The sequence below is a fragment of the Entelurus aequoreus genome, linkage group LG01 (genome assembly GCF_033978785.1).
Source record: "Entelurus aequoreus isolate RoL-2023_Sb linkage group LG01, RoL_Eaeq_v1.1, whole genome shotgun sequence".
Lineage (NCBI taxonomy): Eukaryota > Metazoa > Chordata > Actinopteri > Syngnathiformes > Syngnathidae > Entelurus > Entelurus aequoreus.
The window spans coordinates 80,694,459-80,719,580 of record NC_084731.1 but is presented as its reverse complement, the minus strand read 5'-3'; the positions used below and the strand labels follow the sequence as shown (position 1 = coordinate 80,719,580).

The 25,122-nt window shown below is 42.8% G+C and overlaps 1 protein-coding gene across 4 annotated transcripts in view; it reads right to left on the bottom strand.

Moving 5' to 3' along the window:
- LOC133657818 (gamma-aminobutyric acid receptor subunit beta-3-like) overlaps positions 1-25,122 on the bottom strand; it is a 216,563-nt gene that overhangs the window by 48,841 nt on the left and 142,600 nt on the right. For all 4 annotated transcript variants that reach the window (XM_062059604.1, XM_062059608.1, XM_062059614.1 and 1 more), the window contains 3 exons: positions 20,544-20,764; positions 3,836-3,918; positions 1,022-1,159 (listed from right to left, as the gene is read on the bottom strand). In XM_062059604.1, the coding sequence (XP_061915588.1) occupies positions 1,022-1,159; positions 3,836-3,918; positions 20,544-20,764 (442 nt within the window). The remainder of the gene's footprint in view (positions 1-1,021; positions 1,160-3,835; positions 3,919-20,543; positions 20,765-25,122) is intronic.

Sequence of the window (25,122 nt, the reverse complement as noted above, 5' to 3'; positions counted from 1 at the left end):
TAATATTCACATGTGATGCCAACTTTTTAAGGCTATTTTCTCATGTTAATACTTGTTTTATTTATATGTTCAATCATACTTCAGTACTAATTTACTTCTAAAGCTCAGGGGTCTCTTCTCAGAAGGCACAAGACATTGATACAACGTTGATTATACGTACACGTCCTTCAAAATTGACTTTGAAACAACGTTGCAAAATAGTTGTAATATTTATAAATTGAGACAACGTTGTTGTCCCAACGTTGGATCCATGTTGTTGGTTGGGAAATGACCAAATTTCCATGGTCACATCAACGTCACAACCTGACATTGAATAAACGTCGTCAAAAAGCATGTTGTTTCAACGTTGTATTTGTGTTGTAGAATATTGGTTGAGAAATTGCCAAAATTCGATGGTCATGTCAACGTCACAACCTGGCATTAAATAAACGTCGTCAAAAAGCATGTTGTTTCAACGTTACGTTTGAGTTGCCCAACGTCAGGACCTAATTCAACAAGTTCTCAACGTTGTTTCAATGTCTTGTGCCAGCTGGTGGAGCAATGTTACTTCCAATCTTCCAATGCCTGCTCAGTGGCCTTGTGGTTAGAGTGTCCGCCCTGAGATCGGTAGGTCGTGAGTTCAAACCCCGGCCGAGTCATACCAAAGACTATAAAAATGGGACCCATTACCTCCCTGCTTCGCACTCAGCATATAGGGTTGGAATTGGGGGTTAAATCACCAAAAATTATTCCAGGGCGTGGCCACCGCTGCTGCTCACTGCTCCCCTCACCTCCCAGGGGGTGAACAAGGGGATGGGTCAAATGCCAAGGACAAATTTCACCACACCTAGTGTATGTGTGTGACAATCATTGGTACTTTAACTTTACTTTAATCTCATGAATGAAAAAAGTGAGTACAAAACGACGACTAAACCTACAATCTCAGGGAACTTTGTGCGAACCAAAACCAGACGCACAAATTGGCATTTGCATCAAAAGCAGAGGAGAGTGGATTGCTGCTGTGCGCACACATTCAGTTTACCTGTGGAAAACACCACGTTTCTGGAAACCAACTTGTAGTCGACAATGGAGAACTGCGGCAGCTCGATGCGCGTCACCCCCGTGACGGCCGATTCGCCTCCCTTCCAGTAGAACTCGATGTCGTCTGTGGTGTAGCCATCTGCACGAGAGGAGAGACACACACGAACACCAAGGTGTAACCATCTGCCTGAGCATCACTGGAGAGCGAGATATGCAGCGTTGCTTATCATCCAACTGGGCTGTCACTTGGGATGATGGAGGGGGGAAAAAACACACGTTTGAAGTCGCTTCCAAGAACCAGACATTCATTTCAAAAAGTTCACTTAAGTTCACAAAAATGGTATTAGTGCATCAAATATCTACAACAACTCTGATCAATACAGTCATAGCATCCATTATTGTTAAATTTTAGTGAAAGTAGCACATTTACAATTATTTTTTTCTCCAAATATGAGTTAATTATAATGATTGAATCAATATTTGTTGCTTTGGCAGTGACCAAACCTGACTGATGTTCAAGCAAAAAGAATTCTCAATGAAAACACAGAAAAAAACAAATGCTAATGATGGAGCCATAAGACTTTATTAGACAGAAATGTAAACACTGCAATCCGTACATATTTGTCTTTTTTCTTACTTCCATATCATAACTTTTTACTCTTTTATTCTAGGGATGAACTTATGTTTATATTGTGATTTTATATATATATATATATATATATATATATATATATATATATATATATATATTGTATATACAGGACTGTCTCAGAAAATTTGAATATTGGGATGAAGTCCTTTATTTTCTGTAATGCAATTAAAAAAACAAAAATGTCATACATTCTGGATTCATTACACATCAACTGAAATATTGCAAGCCTTTTATTATTTTAATATTGCTGATTATGGCATACAGCTTAAGAAAACTCAAAAATCGTATCTCAAAAAATTTGAATATTTCCTTAGACCAAGTAAAAAAAAAAAAAGATTTATAATAGCAAAACAAAATCAAACTTTTGAAAATGTCAATTAATGCACTCAGTTTTTGGTTGGGAATCCTTTTGCACGGATTACTGCATCAATACGGCGTGGCATGGAGGCAATCAGCCTGTGGCATTGCTGAGGTGTTATGGATGCCCAGGATGCTTCAATAGCGGCCTTTAGCTCATTTGCACTATTGGGTCTGGTGTCTTTCAACTTCTTCCTCACAATACCCCACAAATTCTCTATGGGGTTCAGGTCAGGGGAGTTGGCAGGCCAATCGAGGACAGTAATACCATGGTCAGTACACCAGTTACTGCTGGTTTTGGCACTGTGGGCAGGTGCCAGATCATGCTGGAAAATGAAATCATCATCTCCACAGATCTTTTCAACAGATGGAAGCATGTAGTGTTCTAAAATCTCTTGGTACACAGCTGCATTGACTCTGGACTTGATGAAACACAGTGGACCAACACCAGCAGCTGACATGGCTCCCCAAACCATTGCTGACTGTGGGAACTTCACACTGGATTTCAAGCAACTTGGATTGTGCTCCTCTCCAGCCTTCCTCCAGACTCTGGCACCTTGACTTCCAAATGAAATACTTGTTTTCATCTGAAAACAGGACTCTGGACCACTCTGCAACTGTCCAGTGCTTCATTTCCATAGCCCAATTTAGACGCTTCTAGAGATTTTAGAGCACTACATGCTTCCATCTGTTGAAAAGCTCTATGGAGATGATGATTTCATTTTCCAGCATGATCTGGCACCTGCCCACAGTGCCAGAAACCACCAGTAATTGAGAATGCCAATCAGCAGTGTTCCAACGCTGATTAAGAAGTGGAAAATGAGGGATTCAGGTACACCAGCAAAGATATCAGCCACAACTGCCAGGGAAATTATTCGAGATGCAAAGAAAAATCCACAAAGAACTTCAGCTGAAATACAGGACTCTCTGAAAAATTGTGGCGTGGCTGTTTCAAGATGTACAATAAGGAGGCACTTGAAGAAAAATGGGCTGCATGGTCGAGTGGCCAAAAAGTAAAATTTTGGTCTCATCACTCCAAATTACTTTGTTCCAGAAGTTTTGAGGCTTGTCTCTGTGCTGTTTGGCGTAATGTAAGCGGGATACTTTGTGACATTTGCGCAGAAATGGCTTTCTTCTGGCGACTCGACCATGCAGCCCATTTTTCTTCAAGTGCCTCCTTATTGTGCATCTTGAAACAGCCACACCACAATTTTTCAGAGAGTCCTGTATTTCAGCTGAAGTTATTTGTGGATTTTTCTTTGCAACTCAAACAATTTTCCTGCCAGTTGTGGCTGAAATCTTTGCTGGTCTAGCTGAATCCCTCATTTTCCACTTCTTAATCAGCATTTGAACACTGCTGATTGGCATTCTCAATTCCTTGGATATCTTTTTATATGTATATATATATGTATGTGTATGTATATGTATGTGTATATACCTGTGATGAGGTGGCGACTTGTCCAGGGTGTACCCCGCCTTCCGCCCGATTTTAGCTGAGATAGGCTCCAGCGCCCCCCCCTGACCCCGAAGGGAATAAGCGGTAGAAAATGGATGGAAGGATGGATGTATGTATATATGTATATATATAATATATATGTATATATATATATACATATATATGTATGTATATCTATGGTGTGAAACCTTTTCCCTGTTCTCCTGTTTCCAGTCGTGTGTTTTTTCATTGAATTTCCCCCAATAAATAAAAATGTATCCTACATAAAACTGCAATGCTTCGCATGCATTGTTTTACACCGCCTATGCGGCAACATGACAGCTGGGCCAACATGAGGTCTCTTTACTCACAGCTCTCGATCTCCAGAGTGCAGTTCTGCTCATCCAGGGGATACCTCCTGAGATCCATCATGCATGCCGCTGTCGTAGTTATCCTGCCAGAAGAGGGGAGGAGAGGACACGGGAATATATTTTAGATACTGTATGTCATTTGCAACACGGCGTATGGAAAGGAAGATGGATAGTACCGTATGTTCAATTATTAACATATTGCGTCATATACGGTTTGGGAAAGTGTTACGGTATAACATACAATCATTTCAGCAAAACAAAGCCAATGTACAAGAAACAAAACAAAACCAAAAACTACAACCCATTACTCTTTTAAATCCTTTGGTTTCAATAGTCTTCCTGTGTCCATGGAATTATTCTGTGAGTAAACAATAGCAAAAGTAACTAAATAAAATAATACATTTGTACAAATGGTAAAAGTGAAGGGATGCTAAAATGGGGGTAATGTGTTCATGTTTTTTAGTGCCAGTTAAAATGGTAAATGGGTTATACTGGTATAGCGCTTTTCTACCTTCAAGGTACTCAAAGCGCTTTGACACTATTTCCACATTCACCCATTTACACACACCTTCACGCACACATTCACACACTGATAAGGAGCAAGGGTGAAGTGTCTTGCTCAAGGACACAATTGACGTGACGAGGTTGGTAGAAGCTGGGGATCGAACCAGGAACATGGCATGGCCACTCTCCCAACCGCGCCATGCCGTCCCCAAATAAATAAAAACTTACATCTAATCACTTATCACTGTGTATAAACATCTGCACAGTTTACGGTAAAATACCGGCAGCTGTGGTTGCCGGGAATTCACTGTAAAAAATATAGTTGATAACTGTTTTTGCATACGGTAAATTACTATGAAAAAAACTGATATATTGTTAGCCTGTTTACAAAAAAACCTATAGAATTTACGGTAAAATACTGGCAGCTGTGGTTGCTACAAATTCGCCGTAAAACAAATTAGGGCTAATTTTAGTGTGCCAATCAGCCTATCCCCAGGTGCATGTCTTCGGAGGTGGGAGCAAGCCGGAGTGAACTCACGAGGAGAACATGCAAAACTCCACACATAAAGATCCTGAGCCCGGGTTTCGAACCCAGTACCTCTTCACTGTGAGGCACAAGCGTTAACCACTGTGTCACCGTGCTGACCTGTTACCAATACGAGTATCTGCAAAATGCCTGTTTCCCAGACATGCAACAGTACATGAGGATTTTAACTTGAAAGTATTTGTACAACCTTTCACTGGACAACTCACAACATGGCCTTCCGCAACATGTTCCTAAAAGTGAGCTATTAGATATTAACCTTAAATGCTCCGTATATGTTAAATAGCTGCATGCAAGCAGTTCCAACACACTTAAACTGAAACCCACTACTACCGACCACGCAGTCTGATAGTTTATATATCAATGATGAAATCTTAACATTGCAACACATGCCAATACGGCCGGGTTAACTTATAAAGTGCATTTTAAATTTCCCGCGAAACTTCCGGTTGAAAACGTCTATGTATGATGACGTTTGCGCGTGACGTCAATGGTTGAAACGGAAGTATTCGGACACATTGTATCTCAATACAAACAGCTCTGTTTTCATCGCAAAATTCCACAGTATTCTGGACATCTGTGTTGGTGAATGTTTTGCAATTTGTTTAATAAACAATGAAGACTGCAAAGAAGAAAGCTGTAAGTGGGATCGGTGTATTAGCGGCTGGCTGCAGCAACACAACCAGGAGGACTTTGAGGATAGCAGACGCGCTATCCGACGCTAGCCGCCGACCGCATCGATGATCGGGTGAAGTCCTTCGTCGCGCCGTCGATCGCTGGAACGCAGGTGAGCACGTGTGTTGATGAGCAGATGAGGGCTGGCGTAGGTGGACAGATAATGTTTTTATCATAGCTCTGACGAGGTCCCGTAGCTAAGTTAGCTTCAATGGCGTCGTTAGCAACAGCATTGCTAGGCTTCGACAGGCGGCACAGCATTAACCGTGTGGTTACAGGTCCAGTGTTTGGTTCGGTGTCTCCTGATAGTAGTATTGTTGATCTGCTGTCTATCCTTCCAGTCAGGGGCTAAATTATTTTGTTTCTATCTGCATTTAAGCACGATGCTATCACGTTAGCTCCGTAGCTAAAGTGCTTCACCGATGTATTGTCGTGGAGATGAAAGTCACTGCGAATGTCCATTTTGCGTTCTCGATACGTCCTGCACTGCACTCTAGTCCTTCACTCTCACGTTCCTCATCCACAAATCTTTCATCCTCGCTCAAATTAATAGGGTTATCGTCGCTTTCTCAGTCCGAATCGCTCTCGCTGCTGGTGTAAACAATGGGGAAATGTGAGGAGCCCTTCAACCTGCGACGTTACGCTACTTCCGGTACAGGCAAGGCTTTTTTTTTATCAGCGACCAAAAGTTGCGAACTTTATTGTCGATGGCTTTACTAAATCCTTTCAGCAAAAATATGGCAATATCGCGAAATGATCAAGTATGACACATAGAATAGATCTGCTATCCCCATTTAAATAAAAAGAAATCATTTCAGTAGGCCTTTAAACAAACAGCATGGTTCATTTCCACGCAGTTTAAAATGAAGCACATAGACATAATCCCTTAATGTCTGAAACCACTTGCCACAAAAATACAAGAAAACATGTTACCCAAAAGTTAACTAAGCTAATGCTTTAACGCAAACCCCTAAAACAATCAAGGTATGCTGTAAATGTAAATGTAAAATCGGCATTATCTTTAATTTAGACAGACTAATACTGTGAATTTTAGAATATTGGCTTGCTTGTGACATTACAGTATTTGCAAATGCATTGTACAATTTTCACAGAAAAGTCATGTGTTTTGTACGTATTATAACCAGAGTCATTTAGGTTATCTACTCTTTCTTGGTTTGCAGGAATCCACTTCATGTACTACTGTGATAAAATATTTTTAATTTTACCCTGTTTTACTGTTGCTATTTAACAATTTCCTGCCATAGATTTTACGGTCAGTTTTTTACAATGTAGTATTGATCATATAAATGATAAATGATAAATGGGTTATACTTGTATAGCGCTTTTCTACCTTCAAGGTACTCAAAGCGCTTTGACAGTATTTCCACATTCACCCATTCACACACACATTCACACACTGATGGAGGGAGCTGCCATGCAAGGCGCTACCAGCACCCATCAGGAGCAAGGGTGAAGTGTCTTGCCCAAGGACACAACGGACGTGACTACGATGGTAGAAGGTGGGGATTGAATCCCAGTAACCAGCAACCCTGCGATTGCTGGCCCGGCCACTCTACCAACTTCGCCATGCCGTATACTGATACTATATTTGGTATCGACACTACCGACGTATAGATTAATCCGTCCCACTCTTACAAGTACGCCTGGCTGCTACACAGCAACACCGTTATATTATCTTCTCTCTACACCAGACCTGGGCATTCTGCGGCCCGCGGGCCGCATCCGGCCCTTTGTGCGTCCCTGTCCGGCCCGCGTGAGGCCAATTATAAATTACAAAATAAATTTTAAAAAGTATCTATGTCGAGTGTGCAATACAACGGTGCTGCTTTTGTTTTGAAAATCGTTATTTGTATTACTTCCGTGTGGACGTATGCGTGTGCGTGATTGTGAGTGAATGTGAACTGCAATTACAAAATAAAGTTGAAAAAACATCTATGTCCTGCGCGCAATACAACTGTGCTGCTTTTATTTTGAAAAGTATTATTTATGGGCGTGTGTCCGTGTGTAACCTGCGAGTGAAGGTGCACATGCAGCGACAAGTGATGCACGGTTTACACCCGAGACGCCAAAAAGAGAAAAGTTGATGAGGAATGCCGTGTTTTCAACAAGACATGGACTGCAAAGCAACGTCCCCTCACCTAAGGTGCGTGCCTGCGCAATTGCGCACTGCTCAAGCGTCCGCTGCGCGCAGCAAGTATATGCCGCGCACCAAATCAAATCCCATCTGAATTCTAAACAAAATAAACATATTTATTCTATGGAATTTTGCAATGCAACTTTGAGTGACAGTGACAACAAGCGGCCGTAATGGTGTTTGTCAACACCGTTCAATTGAACACCGTTCAATTATTGTAACGTCTATCGAGATGCTTCGAGGACAGGAATTATATCGATCACTTTATTGAACAAAACTGTTTATATTCGGCCATAACCACACCAAAAACATGAGTAAAACAATTCTATCTCGAAAAACTAGTCATTTTCTGCCGTACAAACCAGGCCAAAACCAACTTGTCATCTGTCACCAACACGCATAGCACTAAACCACTGGTGCGTTTATGGCCACACAAAAAGTCGGACAACTCAAACACCACACAAAGTTACACTATGACTCCTCAGTCATATGTGTGCTTATTTTACTGTCATTTATTATTAATGTTAATTTATTTATATTAGTCATGGAATGCTGTTACACACACTATGTTGAAGTATTACTATTATTATTATTATTATTTATCTTACGGTATATATCAAAAATAATTGTCCTGGGTATGACTCAAAACTGCATCCGGTGATGAGGCTTCAGTTCGGGAGTTCTGGAGTTTTGGGGAAGGTGGAGTTACCCCTCAGTCATCATTGCTCCCAGGTCCACTCTGACTCGGGGTGGTAGTACCTGTCAGGGTCCCAGCTATGGGTTGAATAGCATTTCAAAGACCTCAACGGTGGAAGTGGCGGAGGTTGACACTGCATGTCACAACGGCACTGAAGGCGGATGAAGGCTGCAACAGAGAGTGGTCTCCAGTCGTCATGGATCCATGCCACTGGATCAAGGCCCCTCTCTGCCAAGGACCGTGTGGTGGCTGCAGGCGCATCAGTCTCCCCACGCTAAAAGACGTCACGCGCAGGCGTCCTCCCGAATGGGAATCCATCCATTCTGAGGACAGTCATACTCGACTACGAGTGACTGTCGATGATGATCAAAAATAACATTGAGCAAAATTTAATTGAAATATTGTCGATGTGGCCCTCTAGCAGTGCTCGGGTAGCTCATGCGGCCCCCGGTAAAAATTAATTGCCCACCCCTGCTCTACACCAAGGTTACACAAAGTGGGGCCAAATTTGGCCCACTGAGTCGTTTTGTTTGTACCGCCAACTTGTGGGAACTTTATTATTTACATTTAGGCTATTTGTGTTTCACACTTAAAATTAGGGTGTCCTGATCCAAGATTGATAAAGGATATCGGTGTGATATCAGCAAAAAAAACAAGTAGTGGATGGTATCACTTTGCATGTCAAATCTTTGATACGAGCAGTCTTCACTTGTGCTAAGCTGGACAGCCAGTTAACATCTAAATCTCCTCCAAACAACACACAAGGTTATTTTTTCTTCGAATTTAGTCAAGTCGTTAACAAAAGGTAAACATGCTAGGCTACTAACAGCTACAAAACAGCTAAGTGCACAATAGCACACAAGCTAGACAAGTGTCCTGGATTGAACAACATTGTAGTCTAAAACAGCACATTTGTCAATATAAACAAGTATTAAATACGTATAGCTGCATACAGATTACACCCACAACATCACAAGCGTATTAGAAAGTACCCAGTAACACTTACCCGCATCATAAGCTTGACGCCATCAATTACTGTGGCCACCGGGTTTCGCCAAAAACAATTACCACTCCACTTCAACTTAAAAGACAGCATAAGTCCATTCCATCCATCCATCCATCCATTTTCTACCGCTTGTCCCTTTTGGGGTCGCAGGGGGTTGCTGGAGCCTATCTCAGCTGCATTCGGGCGTTAATAATAAATAGGTTGGTGTTTACCCATCATTGTTCTCTGATTAATGTCACTTGATCAAATATTTTCTAACATTCCACACTGCTATTTAATAAAAGTATGTAGGATTGCTGCTGATATTGTACTGGGTCAATATCGATATCGGACAAATTCTCAAGGCTGCAATATTGGAAACATATTGGAAGTCAAAAAGTTGTATTGGGACACTCTTACTTCAAATCGCTGTCTTGGGGGCAAAAGGTTGTGGTACTCTTGCTCTAGACTCCTATTAATGGACTTATTAATTAATCATTTATTCCATGTTTGTGCTGCAACACACTCCCATCTACACTTTTTCAACTTTTTTAAGAACCTATTTCTTGGTCTTGTAGCTTAGCGGCTAGTTTAGCGATTAGCACGCCTGCTTGCTCTTACTCTGTGTCTAACATGTTTAGCCTCGTCCTCCAGTGATGATGGCATTTGTAAAGAATTAGGGGAGCGGCCCCACAACGTGTATGTACATACACAGTTAGCTGCTAGCTACTTCTGTTAGTTGGAGGAGGGAAAATAAACACAGTACATACTTTTTGACGGGAATCGGTCGGTTCTCATCGGTGGCAGATCAACCGGTGCATCAAAAGAAGGGCGGTGTGTTAAAACTGTATATACAATCGTGGTCAAAAGTTTACACACACTTGTAAAGAACATAATGTCATGGCTATCTGGAGTTTACAATAATTTGACCACAGAACTTTCCTCCAGAAGGTCTTATCTTGGTCCATGTGATGTCAGATGAAACAAAAATGGAGCTGTTTGGCCACAATACCCAGCAATATGTTTGGAGGACAAAAGGTGAGGCCTTTAATCCCAGGAACACCGTGCCCACCGTCAAGCATGGTGGTGGTAGTATTATGCTCTGGGCCTGTTTTGCTGCCAATGGAACTGGTGCTTTACAGAGAGTGAATGGGACAATGAAAAAGGAGGATTACCTCCAAATTCTTCAGGACAGCCTAAAATCATCAGCCCGGAGGTTGGGTCTTGGGCGTAGTTGGGTGTTCCAATAGGACAGGGGTGTCCAAAGTGCGGCCCGGGGGCCATTTGCGGCCCGCAGCTAATTGTTTACCGGCCCGCCACACATTCTGCAAAAATTGCAAAATTGATAATATTGCAAAAATTTAAAAAAATATTTTAAAAAAGTGAAATGAGGTGAAATCTAACAAGAAAAAGTTGCAATGTTGACACAAAGCTGCCATGCAGGCTGTTTTTTTTCTTTTGTCTTTGTTTCTTTTTCTTTTTTTTGCCATTGCTAAAAAAAAAAAAAAGACTAAAAATCTATGTTATAATGAATTATTACTTAAAAAAAATCACTTTAAAATGTTTTATGTGGAAAAAATATTGCATATATTGTGTGGTTGCCATAAAAAAACATCAACGTTTTATTTGACAAAAGAGCATAATACAAACAAAATAATAGTTCAAACGTAAAATCGACAGATATATCTGAAGTTGATCTCGTAATTTAAGTGTTAAAAGTAAAAAAAAACTAATAAAAATGTATCACTTTATGAGTGGGGGACCTTTTGGATCCCAAATATATTTAGTAGGATTTTATTTAACATTTTGTCATAACGAGGACTGTGGTGCAGTTTCCTGCGTGGGTTGCTTTCCCGAGATGCAAACGGACTGACGCAAACATGGCGTGGAGGTAAAAACATGATTTTATTCTATAAACTCAAACAAAAGGTACAAACAAAAGGCGCTCACAGCGGAGGTAAAAAACTTGACTAGGAAAACAAAAGGCGCGCACAATGGCGGAGAACTATGAACATTAAACAAACAAAAACTTACGTGACAAGAGATGAAACAAGAACTAACGTGACAAGGAACTGTGGACATGGCATGAATGGGTGATGTCGCCAGGACGAACAACAGAAACAGAAAAGCCTATATAGTGACATGAAAAGTGAAAACAGGTGCGTGACTAACTGTGAACAGGTGCATGACATGACTGTGAAAACGTGAGACAGGTGTGTGTGAGTCCAAACGTGGAACAGGTGAAACTAATGGTTGCTATGGTGACAAACAAAACCAGGAAGTGAAACCAGGAACTAAGGAAGTGTCCAAAAAACAAAACAGCACATGGCCAAACAAAAACATGAACACAGACATGACAGAACCCCCCCCTTACGGACAGATCCCAGATGTCCAAAAACAAAAAACAGGATCAAGAGTCATGGGAGGGGGGGAGGGGGACATGGCGGTGGGTCGCCAGACCAGGTGTCCCCGAATCCACCGGGGCAGAGTCAGGTGGCGGCGGCGGGTAGACCGCCGCTGAACCTGACGAGGTGGGCGACCTGGGAATGGCCACATTCGTGGCAGACGAGGAGGTCGGCGCACCTGGCGTGGCGGACGCCCATGGAAAGGCCACATCCTTGGCCGACGAGGAGGTGGGCGCGTTGTCGTGGCAGGCGGCGAAGCTTGGCGTGGTGCGTCAGGCGGCGAAGCTTGGCGTGGCGGGTCTTGACGAGGGTCTTGGTCTTGGCATGGGTCTTGGTCTTGGTCTTGGCGAAGGTCTGGGTCTTGGTCTTGGTCTTGGACTCGGCGTGGTTGGTCTTGGTCTTGGCGTAGTTGGTCTTGGACTTGGTCTTGGTGTGGCTGTGCTTGGACTTGGTCTTGGTTTGGGTCACTTGGCGGGTCTTGGTCTTGGTCACTTGGCGGGTCTTGGTCTTGGTCACTTGGCGGGTCTTGGTCTTGGCTTTGGTCTTGGCGTGGGACAGCCACGGGCGGCACTTGGCGGCGTGGGGCAGCCACGGGCGGCACTTGGCGGCGTGGGGCAGCCACGGGCGGCACTTGGCGGCGTGGGGCAGCCACGGGCGGCACTTGGCGGCGTGGGGCAGCCACGGGCGGCACTTGGCGGCGTGGGGCTGCGACTGGCGGCACTTGGCGGCGTGGGGCAGCCACGGGCGGCACTTGGCGGCGTGGGGCAGCCACGGGCTGCACTTGGCGGCGTGGGGCAGCTACTGGCGGCACTTGGCGGCGTGAAGCTGCGACTGGCGGCGCTTGGCGTGGAGCAGGTACTGGCGGCGCTTGGCGTGGAGCAGGTACTGGCGGCGCTTGGCGTGGAGCAGGTACTGGCGGCGCTTGGCGTGGAGCAGGTACTGGCGGCGCTTGGCGTGGAGCAGGTACTGGCGGCGCTTGGCGTGGAGCAGGTACTGGCGGCGCTTGGCGTGGAGCAGGTAGATCTTGGCATGGTCGAAAAACTGGTGGTGGTGGTCGTGCTGGTGGCTGTGGCTTGGCAGGTCGAAAGACAGGTGGTGGGGGTCGTGCTGGAGGCTGTGGCTTGGCGTGACGAAAGACTGGTGGTGGGGGTCGTGCTGGTGGCTGTGGCTTGGCAGGTCGAAAGACAGGTGGTGGGGGTCGTGCTGGAGGCTGTGGCTTGGCGTGACGAAAGACTGGTGGTGGGGGTCGTGCTGGTGGCTGTGGCTTGGCAGGTCGAAAGACAGGTGGTGGGGGTCGTGCTGGTGGCTGTGGCTTGGCAGGTCGAAAGACAGGTGGTGGTGGTCGTGCTGGAGGCTGTGGCTTGGCGTGACGATGCTGACCCACCCCACCTGAACAATTCCCAGCCCTAGCCCCCCCCTCAAGGAGCGGATCCCAGACGCGCTCCCCGCGGTCTGGAACCGTCTTTTGGGGTGGGCGGAGGGGGTTCAGGAGGAGGGCAGAATCCTCCCCTCTAAATTGTCCAAAAGGTCTTTCGTTCCCCCCCACCTGGGCTTTTGTGGGTGAAAAAAAAATTTCTGACTTGGGCGTGGCATGAGTCCTGGGGGGCGGGGCATGAAAATTGGGTGACTGTGATTGACAGGATCTGATTTCTAAAAACATGTCTTGGTAATATTTAATCATGGATTTAGAGTCTTTGGTTGGATGTGGCTGACAAGAAAAAGAGTTCAGGGGAAAAAAATCCATGACGTCACCCACTGGCAGCGGCGTGACGTCGTCCTGGGGAAGCCGGGCTGGCTGCAGCTCGTTTCCGCCCGGAGGGGGAGGAGCTTGCGGGAGTGACGCGTCCTGCCGGCTCGGAGAAGCTCTTCCTGATGGCTTCCGCTTTTGCCGGCGCTTCCGGGAATGGAGCGACGCGCCAACGTCGTCGGGCCACACGGAGCTTATCGGAATAAGTTTTCCGCTTGGACCCCACATGAGGTCTTGATCGGCCATGGCTCCTAGTGCCTCCCACTTTCCTTCCTCCATCGATTGCCAGTCGTTTGCGGGATAGCTTCTGGCTGGCGACATACTGTCATAACGAGGACTGTGGTGCAGTTTCCTGCGTGGGTTGCTTTCCCGAGATGCAAACGGACTGACGCAAACATGGCGTGGAGGTAAAAACATGATTTTATTCTATAAACTCAAACAAAAGGTACAAACAAAAGGCGCTCACAGCGGAGGTAAAAAACTTGACTAGGAAAACAAAAGGCGCGCACAATGGCGGAGAACTATGAACATTAAACAAACAAAAACTTACGTGACAAGAGATGAAACAAGAACTAACGTGACAAGGAACTGTGGACATGGCATGAATGGGTGATGTCGCCAGGACGAACAACAGAAACAGAAAAGCCTATATAGTGACATGAAAAGTGAAAACAGGTGCGTGACTAACTGTGAACAGGTGCATGACATGACTGTGAAAACGTGAGACAGGTGTGTGTGAGTCCAAACGTGGAACAGGTGAAACTAATGGTTGCTATGGTGACAAACAAAACCAGGAAGTGAAACCAGGAACTAAGGAAGTGTCCAAAAAACAAAACAGCACATGGCCAAACAAAAACATGAACACAGACATGACACATTTCACTGTGATTACTCAAAAATATTAAAGAATTAAAATCAATGGTGTCCTGCATTATTGATCTTTTAGGGCTCTAATTACTAAATACTGCATATTTCAGTTTTACTAAAAAAAACAAAGTTGTCTTTGACAGAAAAGGCTTTTTTTTTTTAACTTTATATCAACCTGAAGTTGATATAGAGATTTACTGTAAGCGTTAAATAAAAAATAATAATAATTTGACTTATTTTTCACATTTTAATGACTGAGACGCTTTATGGTCCCCGGGAGGCCTAAATGTTAAAAAAAAAAAAAAAAAATCCATATATTTTGTTATGGTTTGAAAATGAAAAATATCAAAATGGCCCCCGCATGCTTAAATTTTTCCGTGTACGGCCCTCAGTGGAAAAAGTTTGGACACCCCTCCAATAGGACAATGACCCCAAACACATGTCAAAAGTGGTGGCTAAATCATGCTAGAATTAAGGTTTTAGAATGGCCTTCCCAAAGTCCTGACTTTGGACAATGCTGAAGAAACAAGTCCATGTCAGAAAACCAACAAATTTAGCTGAACTGCACCAATTTTGTCAAGAGGAGTGGCCAAACATTCAACCAGAAGCTTGCCAGAAGCTTGTGGATGGCTACCAAAAGTGCCTTACTGCAGTGAAACTTGCTAAGGGACATGTAAGCAAATATTAACATTGCTGTATGTATACTTTTGACCCAGCAGATTTGCTCACATTTTCAGTAGACCCATAATAAATTCATAAAAGAACCAAACTTCATGAATGTTTTTTTGTGACCAACAAGTATGTGCTTCAATCACTCTATCACAAAAAAATAAGAGTTGTAGAAATGATTGGAAACTCAAGACAGCCATGACATTATGTTTTTTTTACAAGTGTATGTAAACTTTTGACCACGACTGTATGTCCTGGTCCAACACTCCGAATATATTCCAAACTATAGCCACTGTATCTTCCATCTTGTGATGAGTTGACCAATGGTGAAACTGAAAATAGGATTAAGGCGAGCGCTTGGCAGAGTTTTTGTGCGCGCTCGAGTCATTTGGGTCACCGCGAGGTGTCGTGTTGTTTTATGTACCAGCTCAAACGGCTGATATGGAGACGGTCGAAAACGAGCAACAAAGTCAAATGCAAATTCGCCACCATTTTGAGGCCAAGGCTACCCCGACTCCAAAGCTGGCAAATTGGCAGTTTGCCGCTGCTTGTCTTTATTCTGTTAAGACTCTTATGAAGCTTTGAAAGCCAATATGTCAACACATTACACAGCTCCTGCATAATTACAGTAACATCAGGTCTGCGAGATATGGACAGTCATTGTGTAGTGTTATTCATCTTTACACTTTCCATCTCATTGTTGAGTATACCGAACTTGGACATCCGAGTAATTATTCATTAATTAAGCAATGTGACTTTAAACGATGGTGACATTCTCACTAAATTATCACAGGCGGTCCTTGTGTTGCAACAATAAGTCGATAAATGTCGACAATAAAATCTGTCGCCGACGATTATATTTGTCGACAATAGTCTTGACGTCATCGTCGTCATCTTTTTATATTGTTTATGTATTGTTGGCAGGTTGAAAACAGCTTAGCGGATTTGCGTGGAGAAACCACCATTTAAACGGCACCGTATAATAAGCATCAAAAATGCACGAGAGACAAGAACTTTGTTTATGCGGTCACAACACACAGCACACAGTGCACCTGTTGTTACTAGCACACACAAATTGGCACAATCAACCACGGACGCATTTCAGCTGTGCGTGTCAGCCTTCAATAATGAAAACTAGGCCAAACGCAATAATTGAAGGCACATCTTAAAGGCCTACGTAAATGAATTGTTTTAATTTAAACGGGGATAGCAGATCCATTCTATGTGTCATACTTTCGCGATATTGCCATATTTTTGCTGAAAGGATTTAGTAGAGAACATCGACCATAAAGTTCGCAACTTATGATCGCTGATAAAAAAAAAGCCTTGCCTGTACCGGAAGTAGCGTGACGTCGCAGGTTAAAGGGCTCCTCACATTTCCCCATTGTTTACACCAGCAGCGAGAGCGACTCGGACCGAGAAAGCGATGATTACCCCATTAATTTGAGCGAGGATGAAAGATTTGTGGATGAGGAACGTGAGAGTGAAGGACTAGAGTGCAGTGCAGGACGTATCTTTTTTCGCTCTGACCGTAACTTAGGTACAAGGGCTCATTGGATTCCACACTCTCTCCTTTTTCTATTGTGGATCACGGATTTGTATTTTGAACCACCTCGGATACTATATCCTCTTGAAAATGAGAGTCGAGTACGCGAAATGGACATTCACAGTGACTTTTATCTCCACGACAATACATCGGTGAAGCACTTTAGCTACGGAGCTAACGTGATAGCATCGTGCTTAAATGCAGATAGAAACAAAATAAATAAGCCCCTGACTGGAAGGACAGACAGATGATCAACAATACTACTATCAGGAGACACCGAACCAAACACTGGACCTGTAACTACACGGTTAATGCTGTGCCGCCTGTCGAAGCCTAGCAATGCTGTTGCTAACAATGCCATTGAAGCTAACTTAGCTACGGGACCTCGTCAGAGCTATGATAAAAACATTAGCGCTCCACCTACGCCAGCCCTCATCTGCTCATCAACACCCGTGCTCACCTGCGTTCCACCGATCGACGGCGCGACGAAGGACTTCACCCGATCATCGATGCAGTCGGCGGCTAGCGTCGGATAGCGCGTCTGCTATCCAAGTCAAAGTCCTCCTGGTTGTGTTGCTGCAGCCAGCCGCTAATACACCGATCCCACCTACAGCTTTCTTATTTGCAGTCTCCATTGTTCATTAAACAAATTGCAAAAGATTCACCAACACAGATGTCCAGAATACTGTGGAATTTTGCGATGAAAACAGAGCTGTTTGTATTGGGATACAATGTGTCCCAATACTTCCGTTTCAACCATCGACGTCACGCGCAAACGTCATCATACATAGACGTTTTCAACCGGAAGTTTCGCTGGAAATTTAAAATTGCACTTTATAAGTTAAACCGGCCGTATTGGCATGTGTTGCAATGTTAAGATTTCATCATTGATATATAAACTATCAGACTGCGTGGTCGGTAGTAGTGGGTTTCAGTAGGCCTCAACATGTATAATTAAACCTTAATTAAGCAAAAATATTGCTGCGGCCCGGCTGCACCAAATAATATAAATCCATTTAATAAAGTCAAAATACAAATAAGGCAACAAGAGAAGTATCCCACACTTCTCTTTTGTAAAGTACATTTTTATGGGCATCTACATCAACAATATGATTTGCCTGAGAAGCTGGACAGGACAAAAAATGTTTTTAAAAAATTAAGCAAAAATGTGATTTATTTGATTACTCGATTATTCGATAGGGATATTCGATAGAATACTCGATTACTAAAATATTCGATAGCTGCAGCTCTATTTGAAACATCACACATTCTTTTTGAGGAAGTTAGATTTTGTGTTTTCATTGCTGCTATTTTAACTGTTTTCACAGAAACACATGACAGTGGCATTTATAAAAGATGTGGCCGTGAAGACAGGTTGTTCACCAAAAGAAAAGCACATTTTCAGGGCTTCTACGCTCCAGTAAATTAGAGTGGAGGCCATCCGCTTTAAGGGAGGAATGCCAGGCCAATGGTGCTCGCCTCCTTCCGATGGCCATCCAGTCAAAACCAAACATTGGACGTCAAAACTTTTTAGCCAGGGTTAAAGTAGACACGTGTGTGAACAAAATGAGACGTTAAGCACCGAGCTGTGTGAAAGTATGGATGAGCTACAAGAGGAGGTAATCTCGCAGGTCTGCTGGAAATATTCGCCATTATAAAGGTGCGTACCCATTCAATTTTCAATCTGGCCCGCTGGACATTCCCAAATAAATTTTTTAGATCTTTTAGATGGAAACTGTAGCTGCCATTATGATGTGCAGTGATGTTTTCCACTTACCATAAAACTTGAACTATACAAAGTATTTCAATGGTTGAAATCTGCGCTTTTGCATGATGTACTAGTTACTATGGCAATCTAATTAGTTACTATGGTAATCTAAGTCACAGCAGCTCAGATGAGGCACCAAGCAGTGTGGGTGGGGAGCGTTTCCACAGAGTGTTTCCATAGCGGCCAGCCTAAAATGTAGGTGTCAGGGAAAGACGCGGAAGGAGATTTTTACAACAAAGTTCTAAAGCTTAGTGATATATCAGATATATCAGATTGTAGGAATGGTTGTTGTTTTTTTACCCTTCTTGTTCGTATTTAGCTATGTTTGTTGCATTTTTGTTACGTTTTGCTTGATCGTAAAATATGTTGATCAAGAGGGGGGAGTGACATTCATATGTTGTCAATATTCAGTGTTTTATCATTCATAGTTAATATTGTAAATCACACATTCTTTATTTTCATGTACATTCTGGGTGTCTCATTCAGTGAAAAATTTTTAAATTCCATTCCGTTTTTTCAGGCGGTCTGTCATTATTGTTTTTTTTCATTATTGTGAGTTTTTGTATTAGTGTTCCTAAAAATAGACACATTTTTTTCTCTAAGTTTGGCCCCCGAGTCAAAATGATTGCCCAGGCCTGCCATAAACCATAATGTGGTCTGTATATGATGCAAGGCGCTTGTCCCCACCAAGACCGGTAATACCACACCACCGTAGTCCCCCTTACCTAGATACTAAACCTGCAGAAAATAGCTCTTCTCAGGTTTCTCTGTTTACATTTTCACACTTTGCACTATTTTATTACACTTTAGTAATCATTTCTAACGTATTCTTTATTTATGCACCTTGTGATGTATCATGTTGTATGCTTGCATGTTCGAAATAAACTCAAACTCAAACTCAAACTCAAACCTTCATTTTAAGATGTTATTGTTAAGTGTTCAATGTGATTTTACAATTTTGTTTACATTGAGTGTTTTCCATGCTTGTGTTGACATTTCCTTTCTGCCTTGATAGCTGAGGGGATTATAATCAAAGGAAGGTTACATTTTAATCAAAATTGTTTACATTCCATATATTTTTCTCCTAGACCTAATTATCGGTAGGTCATAAAAACCTCTGATTTCAACCGATACAAAACACTTGGTAACACTTTAGTATGGGAAACATATTGTAAGTAACAAAGACTTAATTTACAGTTATTTGGTTAGGGTTAGGGTTAGGGTTAAGGCATTAATAAGTACCTAATAATGACTAATTAAGAGCCAATATGTTACTAATTTGCATGTTAATAAGCAACTAATTAATGGTGAATATGTTCCCCATACTAAAGTGTTGCCAAACACTTATATCGTGATACAGTTTTTAGCCATTAGCCATTTGCTCCAAATAAAGACCTTATTCCACACTATTAAAAATATACAGTACACAGGCATACAGACAAATTATTTTATATTATCCGGTTTTTAAACATTTCCATCCAAGGGGGTGTGACAGCGAACAATAGAGATTGACTAACTGTATTATAGCAAGCCCTACCCGATAATTATCTAACAGCTCATATCAGTGACCGGCTGTCAGGCTGTCATTCATCTCCTAAAAGCACTGAGAGGTCTTTAAGTATCCCACTAAGCTCAGTGCTATGAACTTACATAATCAAATAAGTTGCGACAGAAAGTGTAATAACTCAAAGCATGCATCCATATTTAAGGGTCCTTTGTTGAAAAGATCAATGGAAATTCTTTAATGAGGCCAAACAGAAAGTGCCATGGATGCAACTCCGAACCACTTTTACACTGTATTCTTTTTGCATGGGGCCATGTCACTTGGTCCCTCTTCCGTTTCAAACCCAATGCTGAGGTGCCCTTGAGCATGACACGTAATCCTTGAGTTGCTCAGAAGCCAGCGGTCGGGAACTGCCAAATTGTCAGCTTGAGGAAGTGCGGTACTCTGATAGGGCTTTAAACACGCTGAATTAACTTGACGCTGGGACAAAGACATTTTTATGATCCCAAAAATTCACTTTCAAACCAATCGCGGGTGAGACTTGGTCGTTTCATTTGAGGGGACTGGCGCCACCCAACAAAGTCAAGGGCAACAATTCAGTATGAAACATGAAAATGTGTCACGGTGCAGTAAGTGCCTTACCTAAGGCCGTAAAGAACGGTTCCATCTGGATGAAGACGGATCATGCGGTTTTTGACGGTGACTCCGTGGACAAAGGACTTCTTGTCATTGAGGAAATAGGTGTCCGGTACCCACAGCTGGTCTGCTACTCTATTGTCCAAGGTGAGGTTGAGAGGGATTCCGACATAGGCCAGACGTTTGTCCCTCCAGTACTGCTGGAAATACATTGTCAACGTGTAGTCCTGTGGAGCAGAGCACGAGATCTGGTCATTGGGTGTACGGGTCAGGGAAGGAAAAACAAATAAGGATCACTGGGGATGTGCGATTGATCTGCCACCGATCACTGTCGGGCGATTAATGCCTTTTATTGCCGATCCCCGCTGGCTGATGCTATATGCATTTTTGCGCCCCATTGCTGACAGAGGCGGCGAGCAGCTTGTATGTCCATACGCAGTGTGGAGCCTCTGCCCTAAGTTAATAATCATCACCTCCATTGCGACATAATTAAGTTTATAAACTATGAATACATAATATCACTGGAGGACGAGGTTTAACATGTTAAGACAAGAAGGCATGCTAATTGCTAAACTAGCCGTGGAGCTAAATTGAATCAACACAAGAAATAAGTGCTTAGAAAACTTTAATGCAACCACATTACAGCAGAAAGTAAGCAGCTATTATCAGGAAATTAACAGATTCTTATAGTAGACAAGGCATACACGTAAGAAAAGGGCAGTGTCAATACCAAGGGTGGTATCAGTATGTGAGCGATACTAGAGTGACAAGATCAATATTTGTATTTCCATATATTTTTTTAAATTTACTGTAGTTTTTGTTTACAAATTCAGGGAATAATTCTCTGGACAGAGGATTTAAAAGAGTAGTAGATAGTAGTGTATGCAATAAAAAAGAATAATGTTCTAGCGTGAATATTGTGTTGATATTGTTACAGTGTCGCCATAAAAATAAAACAAATTACAGTTCTTACATGTGATTGGTTTGGCGGAAGCACAAATGGATGATCGGTATCGGAATTGGCATCTGAAAGACCCTAATCGGAAAATTCCCAATTTTACCTTCAGTGAATTACTCTCTTTTGAGTTACCTTTTATGAGCTACATTCTTTTTACACATGCTCCAATTGAAAATGCTTCTAAAGGTGTTATATTATCTCGACTTCAGTCTGCCTGCTTCGTCTTAACCCTGATCAATGTCTGTTGTCAGTGTTGCTTGTTTAGGTCTTGTTTTGGTGCTCTCCTAGCCTAAGGCTCTACATACATGTTCATTGAGCGCATGAAAGACACGAGCAATAACAATGTCATCCAGTGGTCCTGAACTATCCTAATCAATCAGACCACGGGTTGGCAAAACCAAAATGTTGAACGAGCCATATTGAACCAATAATACAAAAAGAAAATGTCAGGAGCCGCAAAAAAATTAAAACCTTATATAAGTGTTATAATGAGTGCAACACATGATGTAAGTATCTATATTAGCTATTTTAGCATACTATCAAAATGACTGTACAAGTCTTATATAAGTGTTATGAGTGCAACACATGATGTGTCTATATTAGCCTACTATCAAAATGACTTTAAAAGTCTTATATAAGTCTTATAATGAAGGCAACACATGATGCAAGTGTCTATATTAGCCTCCTATCAGAATTACTTTAGAAGTCTTATATAAGTGGTATAATGAGTGCAACACATGATGTGTCTATATTAGCTATGTTAGCCTACTATCAAAATGACTATGTGTCGCAAGCTGACGCAAACATTTGTTGACAGAAATATTGAAATGTAATATGTATTCTACACATTTTCACAACATTGGAAAACATTAGTAAAATGGAGGCTACTCAGAGGGTAAGATAACGTCTTAGAATGGCCACAGGTATAGATGTGTGTGTCCAAGTTGAAAGAAACGACAGGCTGTCTTTTTCTAATGGATTTATTACAATCTTTGCAAGCTGGGTAATGTTTGCTGTGGTCTGGAACAACATGGCACACAAACAACTATCAGAAATGCCGCCAATATTACATACAGATAATGTGTCACGAGACATGCAAATATAAATTAAATACACAGAGGACATAAGTAAAGGAAATTAAATGAGCTCAAATATACCTACAAATGAGGCATAATGATGCAATATGTATATACAGCTAGCCTAAATAAAAAAATTTGGATTTTGCGCTTTCGGTTTGCCCTTGCTCATAAATGTTCATGTTCAGGACTGCAGCACAGGAGAACAAGTACTGGCCCTAACCACCTACATCGAAAATGGTTTCGAGAGCAGAAACTAGACTGGTATTTTTCGACCTCACAGCCACCTATGGTCTGGCATAAAGGCCTTCTACTGAAACTCACAAAAGCACTCCCTGCCTGGGCTCCAGCCACCATCAAAACTCTGCTGACCAAACAAAGGTTCAGAGTTCACCTCGGACAGAACAAGAGCACATGGAGAACACATACAAATGGTCTCCCAACGAGCTCCAACACTGTTTAATATCTACATGGACGACCCAGCATCGAATCCCGTAAATTAATCTACACAGATGACATCTGTCTGGTATTCCAAGCACCGGATTTTGATCAACTGGAACGGGTGCTCACTGAAGACCTCACTAATGTAGATCAGTACTGCAACACTTGGTGCCTAAAACCAATTCTATGTATTCTATCTCCACAATGCAAAAACTGTCAGAGAACTCCACATCTACCTCAGAGGGCTTAAATTTAAGCATGGCCCTAACCCAACCTCCCTTAGAGTGACCCTTGACAGGACCCTATCCTTCAAGGAACATATAAAATGGACGAAAGCTAGATACAGACCAGAAACAACCTGCTCTGCAAGCTTGCTGGTGCGAAATGGGTCATGCCAACCTCCACACTAGGCACCTCAGCATTGGCACACTCTGCAGCACAATGTTGTGTTCCCGTTTGGTCCAGGTCACCCCACATACAGTATGTGGACACCCAGCACAAAACAACCATGAGAATTATAACCAGGCTAATTCGCTCAACACAACTCCCCTGGCTCCCTGTCCTATCAAACATTGCACCTCCACACATCCGACAAACAGCGTGTACCCAAAGGATGCATCTATCAATCCACAAAGACATCCTCAACCCAACCACTGCTCAACTCCCATCCAGACGCCCCATATGGAAAAACACCCCAACAGCTGACTTCACCATCCAATCAGCTTGAGAAAAGGAATTGGCGTCCAAGGAAGTCCCCAACAAACACCTTGTGTCAGACCGTACACAACATGTCCCCGGCACAGACCTTTCAAGGACACAGTGGTCGACCAACAGATTCAGGACTGGACATTGCCGGTGCTTGGCCAGCCTTCACAAACGGGGCAGTAGCCCTAGCCCACTGTGTGCTTGTGGAGAGGCGCAGACAATGGAACACATCATTGAAGCTTGCCCTCTCTAAAGACTGAGAGGAGGATTGGTCACCCTCCACACAGAAGACCAAGAGGCAGCTGCTTGGCTGAAGGACTTTGCATTCACTAAATACAAACCCCGTTTCCATATGAGTTGGGAAATTGTGTTAGATGTAAATATAAACGGAATACAATGATTTGCAAATCATTTTCAACCCATATTCAGTTGAATATGCTACAAAGACAACATATTTGATGTTCAAACTGATAACGTTTTTTTTTTTTTTGCAAATAATCATTAACTTTAGAATTTGATGCCAGCAACACGTGACAAAGAAGTTGGGAAAGGTGGCAATAAAAACTGATAAAGTTGAGGAATGCTCATCAAACACTTAATTGGAACATCCCACAGGTGAACAGGCAAATTGGGAACAGGTGGGTGCCATGATTGGGTATAAAAGTAGATTCCATGGAATGCGCAGTCATTCACAAACAAGGATGGGGCGAGGGTCACCACTTTGTCAACAAATGCGTGAGCAAATTGTTGAACAGTTTAAGAAAAACCTTTCTCAACCAGCTATTGCAAGGAATTTAGGGATTTCACCATCTACGGTTCGTAATATCATCAAAGGGTTCAGAGAATCTGGAGAAATCACTGCACGTAAGCAGCTAAGCCCATGACCTTCGATCCCTCAAGCTGTACTGCATCAACAAGCGACATCAGTGTGTAAAGGATATCACCACATGGGCTCAGGAACACTTCAGAAACCCACTGTCAGTAACTACAGTTGGTCGCTACATCTGTAAGTGCAAGTTAAAACTCTCCTATGCAAAGCGAAAGCCGTTTATCAACAACACCCAGAAACGCCGTCGGCTTCGCTGGGCCTGAGCTCATCTAAGATGGACTGATACAAAGTGGAAAAGTGTTCTGTGGTCTGACGAGTCCACATTTCAAATTGTTTTTGGAAACTGTGGACGTCGTGTCCTCCGTACCAGAGAGGAAAAGAAACATCCGGATTGTTATAGGCGCAAAGTTGAAAAGCCAGCATCTGTGATGGTATGGGGGTGTATTAGTGCCCAAGACATGGGTAACTTACACATCTGTGAAGGCGCCATTAATGCTGAAAGGTACATACGGGTTTGGGAGCAACATATGTTGCCATCCAAGCAACGTTACCATGGACGCCCCTGCTTATTTCAGC